This window comes from Rhinolophus ferrumequinum, chromosome 15 (assembly GCF_004115265.2).
Source record: "Rhinolophus ferrumequinum isolate MPI-CBG mRhiFer1 chromosome 15, mRhiFer1_v1.p, whole genome shotgun sequence".
NCBI classification, from domain to species: Eukaryota; Metazoa; Chordata; class Mammalia; order Chiroptera; family Rhinolophidae; genus Rhinolophus; species Rhinolophus ferrumequinum.
The window spans coordinates 9,344,032-9,360,508 of record NC_046298.1 but is presented as its reverse complement, the minus strand read 5'-3'; the positions used below and the strand labels follow the sequence as shown (position 1 = coordinate 9,360,508).

The window sequence follows — 16,477 nt, the reverse complement described above, 5'->3', positions numbered from 1 at the left end:
CGGGGCCAATGGCGGAGATTGGACTGGGGACGAACCACTGCTCCCTAAGCGAGGCTGAGGACGGGGTGAGGTGGCCTCTCCCCATGGCAAAGTCCCCGGCCATGGGAAGGTCTGCGTGCCCGTGTGTGTGTGTGTGTGTGTGTGTGTGTGTGTGTGTGTGTGTGCTTTGAGTAGGGGGCTGCTGGAGCAGTTGGACTTCGGCCCTTCCTGTCCAGACCTCTCCTCTTGGGCCCAATCTGTGGGTGGGGGAAGTCCTCTGGGAGCAGTGAGGGACTCCAGGCCCCACCTGTAATCTGAAGGAATCATGCCAGCCTCTGACCGCATCCTTGGGGGGCTGCCCCTCGGGGGAGAAGCTTCTGTCATGCTGCCTGCAGCAGTGCTGATGGGACTGGCAAAACCCCCACAGGCTGGGCCTGACCTGCAGGGAGTTTTAAGCGGTGCAGCCGCAAAGCACTACACAGAAGCCCGTTTAGCACATGAATGCATATGATGGGCACTGAAAATAAATCAGAAGAGAGGGGGCAGCCTTTTTGCCCTGGGCAAGGCCTACCTGAGCCTACTGTGGGATGCCAGGCGCATGAAGCTGGGTGGTGTCTCTTGGCAGTGCCGGGGAGTATGTCTCCCTCTGAATAAACCCCTTTTTGCACGGGAAGGTGGTTTCATGAAATGCACCTGCCTCAGGGAGGGAACAGCTGTTCATGTTTTCCAAGAACTGTCTGAGCCCTGGGAACTTGTCCATCTGAAACCCAGCTCCCTAGGTCTACGGGTCAAGCCAGGAAGTAATTCCAGGCTACGTTCTCCCTCTGAAGTCAGAAGACTGAAGCAAACCAGAAAGAGCAGATAACTGGTGTGGGCGTCTCTGCGCCTTAGTCACTGAGAGATGGACTCCTCCCTGGGGACGAGCGGGCTGTAGGAGTGGAGTAAAACTGCGTGTGCAGGTGCCATGGCCCAGTTCCTCTATCTGAGCAGAAGGAGGGTGAAGAAGATGCTGAAGTGACCACCACTGGTTATCAAACCCCACTCGGCCAGCACTGCACCCCGTGCTTCCCTGCTTTGTGTCATTTAACCTCATCAACCCTTAGGGGGCACTGAGTAGTGACACAGCCGGGATCTGGAAGAACAGACTTGCACCTGGCTTTGGGCCAGCCCCTGAGCTTATGCAGTGCGATGGGTTTCTACTTCTCTGAGGAGTCCCGTGGCTGTCAGAGGGATAAATAATGAGGGTCATGACGGAGTCCATGCGTCTTTAGTCACCTCTGTCCCATGATTGCATCATCACACCAGGGACTGGTAAGGGACAAGCCCCAAACCCTTGTTCCTGTGGCTGGGCCAGTGTGTGTGTGGGGGGGCTGTCTTCAGTTCTCAGTTGCCCCTTGGGAGCCCCTAGACAACTGGCATGGTTTTACTCCTTACTGTAGGGTCTGTAGTAAATGCCATTGCCTCTTTACTCTGCTAAACAAATTTAGCAAAGTCATACGATTTTATTACCCATCTAGCCTCAACCAGTGAATTTCATTCTCAGTTCACCAAAAGTCTGCCTGTCGTTTGCACAACGCCACTCAGGGAGGAGGAGACTGATTTGCCCGATCGATGGAGCCTGCTCAGAAAAGGGCAGGTGGAGGTCACCTGGGAGGCCAACTTCAGGGCCTGGGCTGCGAACACTCAGGCTCATTGGGCCACTTACGAGAGTCGAGTCGAGATGATCCAAGACCCAAGCATTCAACAGGAAAAGGCCTCTCACCACACAGAACCACCTCGTCCCACAGCTGCTCAACCAAGGGCTAGAAACCCGCAGCCTGAGGCCAGCTCCCGATCCCAGCTCCACTGCACAACTGTCCCAAGCACAGCCATTGGAGGATGTAGTGGGGTATATGCCTGGGGCAGTCCCAGGACCAGGTGGGAACAGCAGGGTGCCCCGATCTGAGAGCGGGGACTGTACCCATTTGGCGTGTGGGCGGGGCCGAAGGGCCTTCCCTCAAGAGGCCTCTGAGCTTAGGTCTGGAAGAAAAATCCCGGCTGGCACCTGAGATCCACAGTCCCATTGTGCTAAGGCTCAGTTCTGCACAGCCGCCCCCACCACTCTTCGCGCCGATTCCGACTGGGTGTGTCTGCTGGGCTGCTATGGGGCTGCAGGGACAGCCAGCCCAGCTCCTGCTGCTGCGACTCACAGTCCAGCTGGGGAGAAAGAATGCACGTGCATGGAAAAGGGAGGGGTACAGAGCAGGGGGGCAGGGGGAGGCAGAGGACACACTGTAGTCAGGTCAGACCGGGTTTTGTGGGGAGGGCAGTGGGAAGGGGAGCTGCTGCAGAGACAGGGACGCCGGCACCAACGCACCCCTGCCCACCATGCCCCGTAGGCCTGACTGCCAGCCCTCCACTGCCACACGAACTGGAACCCATCGCCAAGGAGCCAAGAGCACAGCTTGTCCTTACAAGCTTCCCCAGAGAAAACAGATGCTGAGATAAGTCAAAATGGGAGACATCACAGAAGCCAAGGGTCACCGCCAACCAACAGCCATCCGCCCCTGCTTGCTGTCACCTTCCTGTCTTCCTCAGCCCTCCGTGTGTCCCAGGCTGCAGCAGAGCCCAGAGCTGCAGCAAAGCTGTGCCAGCACCCAGAGCGGTAGCATGGCTGGCACCAAGCACGCTAGGACAGGAAGGTGGGGTCAGCCCAGGACAGCCTCCGCCCTCCTGACAATGCAGAGAGCTGGGCAGGGTGGCCAGTCACCCAAACCCTTCTGCCCCCAGCAGGGCGTGCCCCCTCCGCCAGGCAGCCCACAGTCCTCATCCCAGGACCCAAATGGGGCAGGGCACAAGTGTGGGTACGCCTGGCGGAAGCTCCTGGGCACTGACACAACACACCACACTCACGCTAGAAAAAGCTGGCACTTTTTATTAACGATGGGTGACTAATAAATACATTACGGCAGCCAATAAATTATTACAATAACTAGAGATTTATTAAACCAACAAGTCACTCTACTTACAAAATTACAGTTAATAAGGGGGGGTTGGTGGTGGTAGGGTTGGGAGGTGGGACTACTGCACCTAAGATAGGTTTGCTAAGGAGGGCGGGGGGACCCATCCCTGTCTGGGGGAGGGGAGAAGAGTGGCAGCAGCAGAACCGGGAGGGGGTCTGGGGGTTAGAGGACATGTGCAATGGGGGCCCAGCTAGGGGCTGGGGCCGAACCAAGAGGGGCAGAGAGAAGTGGATGGAAGGGCATGACTGCAGGGAGGCAGCAGAAATTGGGGGGTCCTTCTTTCTGCTTCTGCCTTGACCTGTCCCTCCCTTGACAGGGGCCTTCATCTGGCTGGCTGGGGTGTGGTCTGTCTGGAGGCCCAGAGGCCCCAGAGGGAAGGCCCTGCTCTGCTTCCTGGGCATGGAGGTTCTGGAGTCGCCTCACTGGCGGGGGGGTGGGGAGCCTGACCACCAATACACGGCAGCAGCCCACACTTTGGCCCTGTTCCCTGGTCTGGCTGTTGTGTCCAGTCTCTCTGCCCTGGGCTTCTGGAACCCTTCACTCTGTAGGCTTGTGGCCCACAGGGGAAACTGTCTGGGGGCGCTTGCCTTTGGCACCCCAGTTGAATCTCTAGTAGCCACAGCCGGAGCTCAGGCCACAGTTCCTGAGAACTGCCAGGTGGCGCCGAGAGGCTTCCAGAGGCTCAGAGAAGAGCAGAAGCAGCTGAAGAGGCTTCTCAGAGGGGGCTGGGCAGGCAGAGGAAAGAGACTGAGGCCTGGGTTGTGATGGCTTTACCTACCAAGATGGCTGAAGAGTGCATGGGGTCAGACCAAGGGAAAAGCGGGGTGGGGTGGGGCAGAAGTAGCCACTGGGTATAAACTGGGACTGTGGTAGGGGGAGCTGTGAGGTAAGCAAGCTTCCCTGGTAGGTCTCATCTTGGCAGAAGGGAAGGGCTTGGGTGAGACGAGTCCTACGCCTTCCCTGTTTGGGCTCCCAGACAGCCTGGTTATGGGGCTCTGGGTGGGGAGGGCACCTGCGGCTGGGGCCTACCTCAGGGGAGACTCACTGATGCCCCAGCGCAGTTGTCTCTCCAGTTGCCACCAGTGGGGCGTGGAGCTGGGCTGGGAGGCAGAGGTGCCCGCTGGCACCAGCTATGGTGCTGGCCCTCTGCCTGGGCTCTGCTGGGGCCAGAGGGAAGAGGAAGGGCCAGAGCACTGGGCATATAAGGCCTCCATGGGAGGTGGCCATGGAACCCCGAGTGTCGAAGCTGGGCTCTCTGCTCAGGGAGGGGGCAGGGCCAGAGTCCACAGGCTCAACAGAGCGCCTCCTTGGGCCTCGTGTACCGTCCCCTCCAGTCAGGCCAGAGAGCAATGGGGACCTCTCTCCGCTCTCTGTGTGAAGGCTGAGACCTGGCTCTTGTGGAGGGATTTGGTGCAGGGCACGGAACTTGCCTGCAAGCTCGGGATGGCAGGCACAGTGTTCACGGGTGTGGCAAAGGCGCCCCTCCTAGAAACCATCTTCCCCTTGGCCTGCTGAATGAGAGCCGGTCAGAGAGTTCACGCACGGCCCCTAGCACTGTGCTGGAGACCCACCCATGTCTGTTCACGTACAACATCTGCCCCCAACGCCCATACCCACGACGGAGCCAAAACTCGTCTGTCACCCCCAGACATTCCTCCCCATGGTGGAGCCGCCGGTGACGCCACGCATGGGCGACGCAGTGGACAGCAAAGGAATTACACCCTGGGTACCCTCTCCTCGAGGGATTCCATCAGACAGCCAAGGACCCTCTCAACATGCCGGCGGGCGGGCCAGAGCAGGGCAGAGTGTCTGGGAGAGAGAAGGCAGCCCAGGGGACTCAAGGGCAGGAAGGCCCCAGGCACCCTGCTCCCCCAGCCTCCCAATGCTGCAGCTGGGGCGGGGCGGGGGCGCCTGACTCCTGCCTGGCGCTCGGGCTGCTGTGGGCACTGGAGCGTCGTGGGCCTGGACGCTGTCCTTGGAGGTGAGCTGGGCCAGCATTCTCCCTTCTTGTCAGCTGTTTCTGAGTCTGGAGTCACAGGACAGAGTTAGGGGCACAGCTGGCCACTCCCAGGGTGGTGATATCAGGAAACAACTGCTATGTCTTCAATGTTGGGCAAATGGCTTAACTGGCCCTGGCTGCCCGTGACAGGACATTGAGACTGCTGGCTCCAGGGGCCACAACCCAGCAAACGGGACCAGGTGCAACGCACAAGGTGAATGAAACCAAGTAGAATTGGGCTGGCGGGGTGGCTCCTGCAGCCTGGCTGCCTTGTGATTTCCCGTAAGGCTGGGGCAGCAGCAAGAGAGCCAGGCCAGGGAAGGGCTCATTCACCCAGCGGAACCCATCCCTGCAGGCATTTGGCACGAGCGCCGGTGCCATGGGTCTCCCATGCACCACCCAGAGCTCTGGGCCTGTTGGAACAAGGAAGCCCAGAGCTATTGGCATGGTGGGGTCCTTGCTGGCTCTAGGGCAGTCAGGGGAAAGGACTGGGAGCCCTGGGGTCTTGCCTCGCCCTGGGACTGAGCAGAGCCTGGAGTGGAGGCTGGAAGAGCAGGGGGCTTGAAGAGGGGGCCAGAGACCTCTCAAGGGGCAGCCCCTCTCCTCCATGGGCACATCTGGCTCCCTAGGCAGAGCCTGCCACACAGCACACAGGGTCTGCCTGTGGTGTCTGTCGGCTGGTGGCATCAGCCAACCGGAGGTGCCTAAGAGTGAGAATGAGGAGTGCTGATTGCCTGACGCCAGCCTGGGCCTGGGTCACCAGAAGTCACCCCATGCCTTTCTGCTCAGGGATCTCCGCAACAAATCCCCTTCAAAGGGTCCTAGGAATCTCTTTCCAGAGGAGGGGGGGGGGCCTGGGATATGGCCCCTGGTAGCGCACACTTCAGGGTGGTGGCCCCATCCATCTGCCTTCCTCTGCCCCCGAGGGCTGGCAGGACACCAAGGCCTGTGGACAAACTCTCTGGTTTCTTCACAGAGAAAAAAGGAAGCTGGGGTGTTAGCTTCAGGGGCCGTGTCCATAACCCCCTTGGGCCTCCCCCACTGCAGAACCCCACCCAGTGCCAAGGCCCGCCTGCCCTTGCCGTTTGAGTTGGATTTACTGTGAATTTGAGAAGGAAAAGCATGTCTACTCATATCTGGAGCAGCTGCCTGACACCTGGGTGATGGGAGAAGGTACATGGGTCACCTTTGGCCCTGCAAGGATTGCGCGTGAGGCCCCGTCGCAGCCAACGCAGGAGCCACTGTCCCTCAGCCCCCCTCTCCGCTGCCTCCACCTCCGTCCAGGCATCGCGGGACTCGAGCCCTCCCACCATCAACCACATCCCTTTGTAATACGTCAGTTTCAAAAGCATTTACAGACCTGTAAGGCGTCACGAATGGGGGTTCCCCAGGAGGACATGGGGAGCCCCAAGGGTGTGCAAGGAAGGATGGCCCAGAAAAGGGGGCTGAGATCCAAGGGGAGGCAGGAAGGAGGCGTTTGCCAAGGCCCGAGCCCTCGGTCCCACGCGCACTTGGCCTGGTCCCACCCTGCCTTTTGGTGACGGAGCTGCCCCCGACCAGAGAGAACCCAGGAAAAGCTGAGCAGTGGCTGCCACTGCCCCCACCCCTGCCAGCACCCTGCCCCAAGGCCACCCCCACCACCTAAACAACCCCAGAAGACAGGAGAAGACCCTGGGACTTCAAGTATGTGTCACCAAATGTAGGGCCTCGCCGTCCAAATGGCGGCTTGGGCCCCCACACCCCTCTCCCTGGGGTAAAACACTCCAAGAAGGAGCAGAGACCAATGAGTGGTAGGCAGGCAGCGCGTGGCCCGTCTCGGGCGTGGGGCAGGGATGCAGCACCCAGCCCAGCCCGTGTTACCACACGCTCTGAGGTCTGGGGGTGGGGCGGCCATGGAGCCTTCCCCTCCTGCCCCCTTGGTGCCAGCTGCGGTGCTTCTTTGCTAAGTGCAGAGAGTGGTCTGAGAGGTGCTGGAGCTCAGGTCCCAGGGGGTGAGGGGCAGTAGGCCGGGTGGGCAGTAGGGTGGTGGGCAACTGGGAGCGAGGCCGGGGCTCAGTAGAGGCCACAGCCCCGGAGGTTTTTGGCAATGATGACGTCCGTCACGGCGTCAAACACAAACTGGATGTTGTTGGTGTCGGTGGCACAGGTGACGTGGGTATAGATCTCCTTGTGGGCGGACTTGTTCTTGCTTTCATACTGGGCCTGGATGTAAGCCACGGCTTCCGCGAAGGCGCTGGGGCCTGTGGGAGAGACCAGGAGGGGAGCGGGTGAGGTGAGGCCACAACTGAGGGCTTCTCGGTGACGACCTTGAAGGCAAACCCTGATGGGTGGGGAGAAATGTGACACCTCAGCTAAATCCATTGTGGCTCATGAAATCAAGTCAGTAGTCCACATCCAATTTAAAAACAATGAAAAGAGCAAAATCTCAAAGCTCACCGTGCCTCACCTGTGTTAAGGGTGAGTCCTGTTTCATGAAACTCCTGTTCTTTTATAAGGCACCTGCCTCCCCACGCAGACGGTCTTTCTTACTGTGAGTCGGCTCAAGGCAGTCTGAACCAGCCCCTGGCTGACCCACACCCTGAAGGCAGGTCCTCTCCTGTCTGTGATCCCTCAGAGCAGGCCAAGATGTCACCTCCCTTGGCCACTGCTGGGCGAGGCGGGTAGAAACTGTGTGGCACCTGTGGCCTTCTTCTCCTTCTCCTCACCCCTCCCCTTCTCAGGCTCACCATCCGGGGACTAACACTGTCTGGCTCGTTGACTTATTGCCTCCCTTGGGCTGTGCCATGTCACTGTTCCCGGGTGAGCCCAGGCAGAGGGTTTCAGGGGAGCAGCTGCTGTTTGGGGAGGAGAACAGACTCTTGGCTTTGCACGGAAGCCACCACAGGCTCCAGGAACTGGGGCCCAGGCCCAGGCAGGGCTGCCACGACCCGCTGTGGGAAGGGAGGAGGCTGGATTTTGGAGACATGGCGCTAAGCTGGGGTCGCTGCTGTGCAGACTGGAGACCTGGGAGGGGCGGGCCTGGCGGGGGTTCCAGCCCCTCACGCATCTGGGCACAGGCCTGGCCTTGAGGATCTGCCACATCATAACTCTTTCCTAAATTTGGGCTGGAGGTGAGGGCGAGACCTCCTGGTCATCACTGCGGCCTCGTCAGCCCCAAACCAGCCTCGGTGACTGACCCACCCTGCCTGCTTCTGTTCCTCACAGGCCACAGGCCAGGTCAACGAGGGTGGGACCCACAGACCCCCAATTTATAGCTAAGAGGAGGCTGACGGGTGGGTGCAAGGGCTGCCGAGCCCCGCCCCCCACCTCTGGCGGCACGCTGCTGGGGGCCTGGCCTTCTGGGCAGTTGGCCTGATCTTGAGAAAGGGGGAGACAGAGTGAGCTGTGCCTTGTCTGCACCCACGTTACGGCCTCCATGTCCCCTTTCAGGGAAGTGGGGTCAGGCTGGGGGCTCCCCGAGCAGGTGTGCCTTGTTGGGACTCTGTCTGCTCTTGTGCTCTCCAGGCCAGGGCGCTGGTCAGCTTAGGGATGCCCACTCACCTCTGACCAGACCCTGGCCAACTGGAGGAGCCGCTGGGCACTTGGGCTGCTCTAGCCACCCTCACTGCTCCAAGGAGGCCCTGGCCAGGCTGCCTCCCCTGGCTGCCCACCCACCCCACAGTTAGGTAGTAACGGTGATTGGTGACAGAAGTGGCCTTCGGTTTTGTGTTGGGTTCTATGCGGTCAAGTCCTGAGCATCCACAAAGGACAGGACAGGGAACCTGGGCTTGGGGAAGGGGGCCTGCTCCCTCAGGGAGTCTGCTGGCCAGGAGCGCAGCGCAGGTCCCTGCTGTCCCCGCGGGGGCGGCGAGTCTCTACCTGTGTATTCGGGAAAGCAGATGGTCAGCGGGGACTTCTTGATCTTCTCCTCGAATATGTCCTTCTTGTTAAGAAACAGGATGATGGACGTGTCTGTGAACCACTTGTTGTTGCAGATGCTGTCAAACAGCTTCAGGGACTCGTGCATGCGGTTCTGCAACAGAGTGGGGGGTGCAGGTGAGGCCGGCGGAGCCTGGGGCCTTGACCCACCACGGCCACCACAGAGCAGGACAAGCCGAGGAAAGGCCCACCAACACGGCCGGATGCACCACGGAGGGATGGAGATGGGAGGACCCACAAGGACAAACGGGACGTGGTCCCTGCGTCATTCCACACACAGGCAGGGTGGGGCGGAGCAGGGTGGGCAGGGTGGGGAACGCTGCCCTTAGCCTCCCCCCCCCCAGAGGGCTGACCCGGGATGGGGACAGCGAGTCACTGGAGGGACTCCAGCTTCCAGAGAGGACATGCACCATGCACTCAGGGGCAGGGCTGCACCACCATTCAACACGGCTACACGGAACCGAGGGCCATGCAGATTTCTGTACCGGGGTTTCATTTGGATTCGCCAGCGGGGGTGGGAGGCACGCATTCAGGTGGGGGACATTAACCGAGGACGAGGAGATCCTCGAATTAATCCCGAGTTGGAAGCAGACACCGGGGACAGCGTCTGGGGGGTGATCTTGCTGTGGCTTGCTATGGCTGGGGATTGCGTTGGTTGGCTGGGCCATGGCTGGGCGGGGCAGCTCTGGGAGAGCTCCTCACTGGGGCTGGTTTCTCGGGAGAGGGTCCAGAAGAACCCCGACAAGAAACCCAGCAAAACAGATTAAAACAGAGAGGAAGATAAAAACCCAGCAGAAACATGAGAGAAAGAGAGAGAAAAACCCGAAAAATTGGTTCAACCAGTCTCGGGGCCAGGGAGTCAACCAAGGCCAGTCCACCCTGAGGCCTGTGTAGGCTCAGAGGCCAGCGCCACCCTGGGACTGCGGGCTGGGCTGTGTGGCTGGAGATGGAAGGCGAGGGTGGAAAGGACCAGCCTAAGCCAGGCGGCCAGTGAGGAAGGTGACAGGCGGGAGAGGGCGGGGCCAGGCATCACAGCAAAGTCACCCAAGGTGCCCCGAGAACCTGCTGCTTTCAACTCTTAGCTGACGGTTTCAGTTGGAGGGAGGTGCTTCATACCTGCCCGGCTTGGAGGGTCTCTCAGAATCTGCTCATGGTTTTGGCCTTGGTTTGGCAAGTTAAGGCCCTGTAGGTGGTGGTGACGGTAGTGGTGGTGGAGAAGTTGTGGCAGGCTGAGGCCTAGTGTCGCTGGAGCCACCGGCCTGAGGTACGAGGGCTGGATGAGGCCCTGGGGCCCCGGGGTGCGGTGGACAGGGTGGCTGGCTGGTTGGCAGGCAGCCACCAGCCCCAGGGCCCATGGCCGAGCTCCAGGAGCCACCTCCAGACACCTGTGTCTTGGTCAGCCCCAACTCTCGCCCCAGGCCCTGGAGGGACACACAGGGCTGACCAGAGAGGAAGGCTGACGACCAAGGGCTGGTCAGCAGGACCTAGCTTTTGCTCCCAGGGGCAGAGTGTCTGTAGCCCACAGCTTGTCCTTTAGCCATGAGCCTGGACAGAGGAGCCCGACAATGGCCATTTACTGAGTGGGGTCCCGAGTACAGGCTCTCTGACGGCTCTGAGCCCAGGCTCTTCACAGCTGCCCTCCCAGGCAGGGAGGCTGTGCTCCCACAACCATTGCTACTTTAAGGAAGAGGAAGTGGAGGGGCTGCCACACTCACGCAGTGGCAGGGCCAGCGCTGGACCCTGGGCCAGGTCTGTCTGGCTCCCCAGCTGCCCAGTGCTGCCACATGTCCCAGACACAGTCGTTGGCTTAGTTCTGCAGCAACGGTGATGCTCTTGGTGCCACCAGCAATGAGCCACTTTTGTGGGCTGCTGTCAAGTTGAAAGCCCATTCCTGCCTCCTGGAGGGGTGGCGCTCTCCTGGGCCACATAGCTGGTCCGCCTTGGGGAGGAAAGGGCCCCAGGGAGAGCCCGTTCCTGGCTTGGGCCCATGTGCCTTAGCTTTCCCAGGGTCCTCTGCTCCAGCCCATGGAACTGGGGAGAAGGAGGGAGGTGAGAGAAAGGGCGGGAGAGGAACAGCAGAGGGAAGGAAGGCGGAGGAGAATGGAGGGAAAGCGCCCTAGGTCATGGGTCCTGCTCAGTAGCAAAGGTCGGTGAGGAGTTCGCAGAGGGCTGGGCGGGCTGCACAGGGCGAGGGCGGGCAGAGCAGGAAGGCTGCCCGAGAGCAAGGCCTGCCCAGCCCCATGTTTAATGGGGACTCGAGAGCCATGGAGGTTGGGCCCCGTGGCTGCCAGACGCACCCAGACACACCTGTGCTTCCACTCTGTCCTCTAGCGGTGAGGAACAGCCCCTGCCCCACGGTTGACGGGCCTGGGACTTGGACTTAAGCTGTGAGCAGGCCTGGCAAGGCAGGTCCCAGGGGAGAGTCCTGGTCACTTTCTTCGAAACCCAGCACTGTGCTCACTGCACCGGCTCTGCTTCCTACTCCCCGGTGTTTCGGGGAGACATGAGCCCACGGAGCGCAGACCACAGACAAGGGTGGCCAGTCAGACTGTGAACAGTGCCTCAAAAAGCAGTTGACCGATGGAACAGTGACAGATGTACCAGGGCAGCCCCTGCACACAGAGGCACTATGGGGGTGTCCAGGAGCCGACCTGGGCTTTGTGGTGAGTCGGGTCCAAGCACAGCCCTGGCCCACCCTCAGTTCTGGTGATCTTAGACGCTACCGGCCCGAGGCCACCGGGAATGATGACAGTGTTACCAGAAGGGTCAGTACAGCCGAGGCCCCGGGAGCCTCCTCCAGGACAAAGCAGGGCTTGGGGGGCTTTCAGGCCCAGGGGTGCAGCTGGGCCTGAAAGGGGAAGGGCAAGGTGGACAAGCCAGCATGTGGCTCGAGTCTGGATCAGTCCCCAGCAGCGGCTCCGGTCTGATAAAAGGCCCATCACTGTGTTAGTCCCTCAGGACGGCGGCTCCTCCCCACCAGAGCACCGTGTACCCCACAGCCCACACCCTGCAGCCCATTGGAGCTACACAGCAGCCTCGGGACCAGCAGGCGGGACTGATGAGGAAGCAGACCCAAAGAGAACACAGGCCTTGTCCAAGGCCCACGGTGACCGCAGGCCAGCTCCAAACCCCAGTGCTGACCCTGAGACACTTGCAGCGAAAGATCTGTGAGTGTTGCAGACAGAGGAGCTGACCAATGCCACGGGTGGGACCCTGAGCATGGGACCCCACAGCCGAGGAGCCCCACTCCCAGCAGGTGCCGTAGGATTGTCTTTGGCCACCCTGTGGTTGCCCCACACCAACGCCCGGCTTCCCTGACAGGCTCTACGGACAGACCCACCATCCTGTGGGCTGCAGCCCAGAGGGGGACTCTCAGTGGACCCCCCAACTCTGACAGTACAATCACCAATCGGCACTGCTGTGCCAGACACGGTTCCAATTACTGTACGCAGATTCTCCCCTCCACCGCCAGTGGCCCCACAGACAGGTACTGCTGTCACCCCCTTCGACAGATGGCAGTAACTGAATTCAGCAGCAAACCAAGATGAGCCCCAGAGAGACGCAGCACACACGCCAGGTGAGCGCCCCCCACCCCCAGGCCACGCTGACTCTTGTCCTCCGAGGTCACAGACTGAAAGCGACTCGTCATCAAAGGAGAGAACTGGGCTGGCCTCCTCTGGAGGTGCCCCAGCCTGCTGCCCGCCCACCCCATTCACCTCTCCTGGCAGCAGCCTGGCCCACGCTCAGGGACGGCTGTCAGGGCTAAGAACCCTTCTTTTTGTCTTATGCTCACTCTTGCTCGACTGCACCCTGCTTGCTTTCAGGACCGACTTAATTCGGTTCTGGCCTGACGGCCTCTGTGACTCCACTGTGTTTACTGAAGAAGCACTTACTGCCTGAGACCCACAACCTGCGCGTGATCAGGCTGTACACAGACTCTGAGCCGGATGGCCCACCGCTGCCTTTCCTGCACTGCGTCACCAGGCGTTTGCCCAATGACGGAACCCCTGGCCACCCTACCGCAGGGCCACGTGGGCCACTGAGGCTGATTACGGCCAGTTCTCTCAGTGCCCCCACAGCCAGGTGGGCTCAGGCCACTCACCGTGGTCTCGTCTTCATGGAGCACCTGGTCATAGCCGCTGAGCGCGACGCAGAAGATGATGGCCGTGACGTCCTCGAAGCAGTGGATCCACTTCTTGCGTTCTGATCGTTGGCCCCCGACGTCGAACAGCCTGCCAGAGAGACAGGGAAGCTGAAGTGGAGGCGGTGAGGCCCAGCCAGGTGAATGGGTGCCTGGTCAAGCCGAGGGGTTGGGGGGGTACCTGCCCAGAGGCTTCCCCCAGGAGCCCCGCCTCAGGTGCTGAGAGACTCACACTGCCATCCTCGGGGTGGGGGCAGCCACCACTGCTGTCTGTCCCATGACTGGGCTGTGCTTACATGTAGTGACTCAAAGACCTGCTCTCAAATCTCAAGAATTTTGCTAAGGGGTGATCCTTAGGTAGCCCCCTAGGAGACCTCTCTGCGAGGTCCTCCTGTCAGGGCAACATGCACATCCTGTTCCAGGCTTTCTGAGGGTGTCTGTGCTTTGGGAAAAGTACCAACCAGCCTGGGAGGGAGGCAGGCAGGGACTGTCACCTGTTCTGTGAAGGACAAGTGAGGTACGTAGGGGTTAAGTGCCCAGGGTGCTGGCGGAGCTGGGGTCTGACCCCGGTCTGTTGGCAGACAAAGCCTTTGACCTCTGTCCTGCGTCACCTCTCCTGGGAAGGTGGGTGCCCGCCTCTCCTCCTCTCAGACACCAGCCCTCAGAGAGCACGAGGACTGTGGGAAGAGACTGTGGGCAGGTCGGGCCACAGCCTGGAAGAGCTGGGTCTCACACTCTGCAGCCTCCTCGGCCTGGGAAGCCTGTGGGCTCACAGCTGCGGGGGGCTGGGCCCTGGCCCTGCGTGCATAGGGACCCCACGCCCTCCAGACAGAGGCCCGCAACCAGAGACCCGAGTGGGCTCGGAGCGGGGAGACCGGTTTGGTTCTTGTCTGTCATGACCGACCCCGGATCCTGCTCCCTGCTTTGAAATACAGGGCGCTGGCTGATGGCCTCTGTGGCCCCTAGGGTGCTTCTCAAACTGCCTGCTGGGCAGTGCTGAGCCCAGGTCCCCACCCTGTGCATTTGCGGGGCAAGTGGCAGAGACTGAGGAGACTGGGAGGCGGGAGGCACCTCGTGGGGGTCACTTGGCCCATGACTGTGCTCCCCAGGCTCAGGGGAATTCTGGAGGCACCTGCACCCAGTGCAGCTCCCACAGCCCTGCAGAGAGGCTGCCCAGGGCCCAGGGCCCAGGAGACAGAATCTCAGCCCTAGTCTGTACAGGACCAGGCTGGGGCTGGGGAGATGGGTGGCAAGCGATCTGGAATCCAGCCCTCCCAGGCAGGCCAGGGCCAGGAAACAGGGCCTTACACCTGTCTATCCCTGCTGTCCCTGCCCTCCTGGCCTCTTCTGGCTCCTCTGGACACCCAGCAACCACACCTCGAAGGCAGGCTGGGGCCTCTGTGCATGGAGGTCACCCAGGTGGGGACACAGCCCTCCAGCAGGGCCTGAGAAGTTCAGTCACACACCTCAGGGCCCTGCTCTGAGGTGCTCAGAGCACCTGGGCTCAGGTTATGCCCTGTGCTTGGGGACAGCTGTGCTCCTCCCAGGCCTCAGTTTCCCCATTTATACCAGGACAGGATGGGTCAGCTGATCCATAAGCCCCTTCCAGCTCTGAGATGATGTGGGTCCTTGGGGTTCTCACAGATACTGTTTGGGTTTGTCCCGCCTCATTCCCCACCCCTCCCCACTGGTGGCCTTCGAGGCAACCCATCCTCCTCCTCCTCAGATGTCACCCGGGGACAAGTTCCCCTCCTTTTTCCAGTTAACCCCTCCACATTCTTCAGAGCCCCACTCTAGGACCCCTCTTCCAGGAAGCCTCCCTGCTCACCGCAGCCCTCAACTTGATGGAAAACAGACCTACAGACAGGTGCCTTCTCAAATCTAACTGTCCCAACATGAAAGCTCCAGAGGCAGGGTGATATCTGGGTGCTCCAGACGAGCTGAGGCTGACAGGCTGGCGTCTTTACCCTGGCTGGGTCTCGGGAAGTCCCATGGCCTCACCTGAAGTGGAGGTTCTTGAATGTGAAGTGGGTTTCTACGATGCCGGTAGTTTTGACCCTGGTTCGAAGGATGTCCTGCTCAGTGGGCTGGTAGTCGGTGGCTCCGATCCGATCCAGGCTGTCCAGGTAGCTGGGGACAGCAACACAGAGGGGACCATGGACCAAGCTCTGGGCACTGTTCTGGGCTTGCTGAGCCACCCCCTCAGGGCCCAGTCCCCATCAGGGACCCTCGCAGGCCACTGTGGGAATGATGGCACCACCTTGTCCAGAGCCACGTGGGGCAGGGGCTGTGGGCGGTGACTGAGTAGGAAGGGACATTATGTCCCGGCCACACATTCTCAAAGAGCTTCTAATTCAGACCACAAGGGGCTATGCACACAGTTCCAGGTACACCAGACAAGATCAAACTTTTCAATGAGATCAACAAGTTTAAAATGCTGTTTTATCATTTCCTCGTCTTGCAATAACAACTGCCAACAGTTAGGTTCTGTTCCTCACATGTGTGATCATGCTTCATCCTTAAGCTCTGAGTTAAACATACTAATCTATAGACTGGAAGACCGGGCCAGTGAAGGTCAGCACCGTGCTCGGCTGTGGGCTGGGGCTTGGACCTGGGCTGCTGGCCCCAGAGTTCATGCTCGGACCAGTTTGAAGGGTGCCTCCGAGAGGTCTCCCTGAACAACCCCCCGCTCTTTCCACACTTCCTGGGGGGTCTGTGAGCCTCTTCCCATTTCATGCTCTTGGAACAGAAGCTCAGAGGTCACACAGCTGGCCAGTGGCTGGGCCTTCTGGGACCAGCTCTTTGGCATCAGGGCTCTCTTCCCATGCCACCACTTTTGGAGACAGACCAGGCCTTTGGACTTCACCCACCCAGGCCAAGCATTGAAAGGGCCTTGGGGTCTGTATGGCTTAGGTTTGAGCCCAAAGCCAGGGTAGAAGCTGGGAAATCAGGAAGGAAGGAGCTGAGCCAGGCTTGCAGGAAGGTTCAGTGACCTGAAGGATGGGCCGGACACCTATTCTTCATGCCTGGGGGTAGAAGCAGCCCATAGGGGAGGAGCCCCGAGTGTCTGAGGCACGGGACGATGAGGGGTCCTAGGCTGCATGTGGAGGGGCCACACTGTGTCAGCACTTGGCCCTGGGACCCGCTGGGGACCAGCTCCCCAGCTTATGGATGTCCATGGTGCTGGGAAAGGCGGCTGCCTTCCCCAGTGAGGGGCCCAATGGTGAACCATTACCCTAGGCCTGCCTCAAATCCTTGTGAGAATTTTCCCTCAGAAAAGGAAACCAAATGGTGGGTTCCCAGCCTCAGTCCCAGCGCCAGGACAGGGACCCTGCTGGGATTCGAGCCGGGCTCCATCGGACTCCAGAGCCCGTGCTCTTTAACAGGCTCCCAGGGCCCCTCTGCTCTGTGGACGGAGGGGCTGAGGCTGCAGTGCAG

General features: G+C 60.4%; 1 protein-coding gene across 2 annotated transcripts in view; it reads right to left on the bottom strand.

Moving 5' to 3' along the window:
- GNAO1 (G protein subunit alpha o1) overlaps positions 1 to 16,477 on the bottom strand; it is a 149,789-nt gene that overhangs the window by 5,604 nt on the left and 127,708 nt on the right. The window contains exons 5-8 of one of the 2 annotated variants that reach the window (XM_033127276.1): positions 15,041 to 15,169; positions 13,001 to 13,130; positions 8,839 to 8,992; positions 2,876 to 7,220 (exon numbers count right to left, since the gene is read on the bottom strand). In XM_033127276.1, coding sequence (XP_032983167.1) covers positions 7,033 to 7,220; positions 8,839 to 8,992; positions 13,001 to 13,130; positions 15,041 to 15,169 — 601 coding nt within the window. In that variant the 3' untranslated portion in view covers positions 2,876 to 7,032. Of the gene's footprint in view, positions 1 to 2,875; positions 7,221 to 8,838; positions 8,993 to 13,000; positions 13,131 to 15,040; positions 15,170 to 16,477 lie in introns of those variants that run through there. The other variant, XM_033127275.1, reaches the window with a different exon arrangement.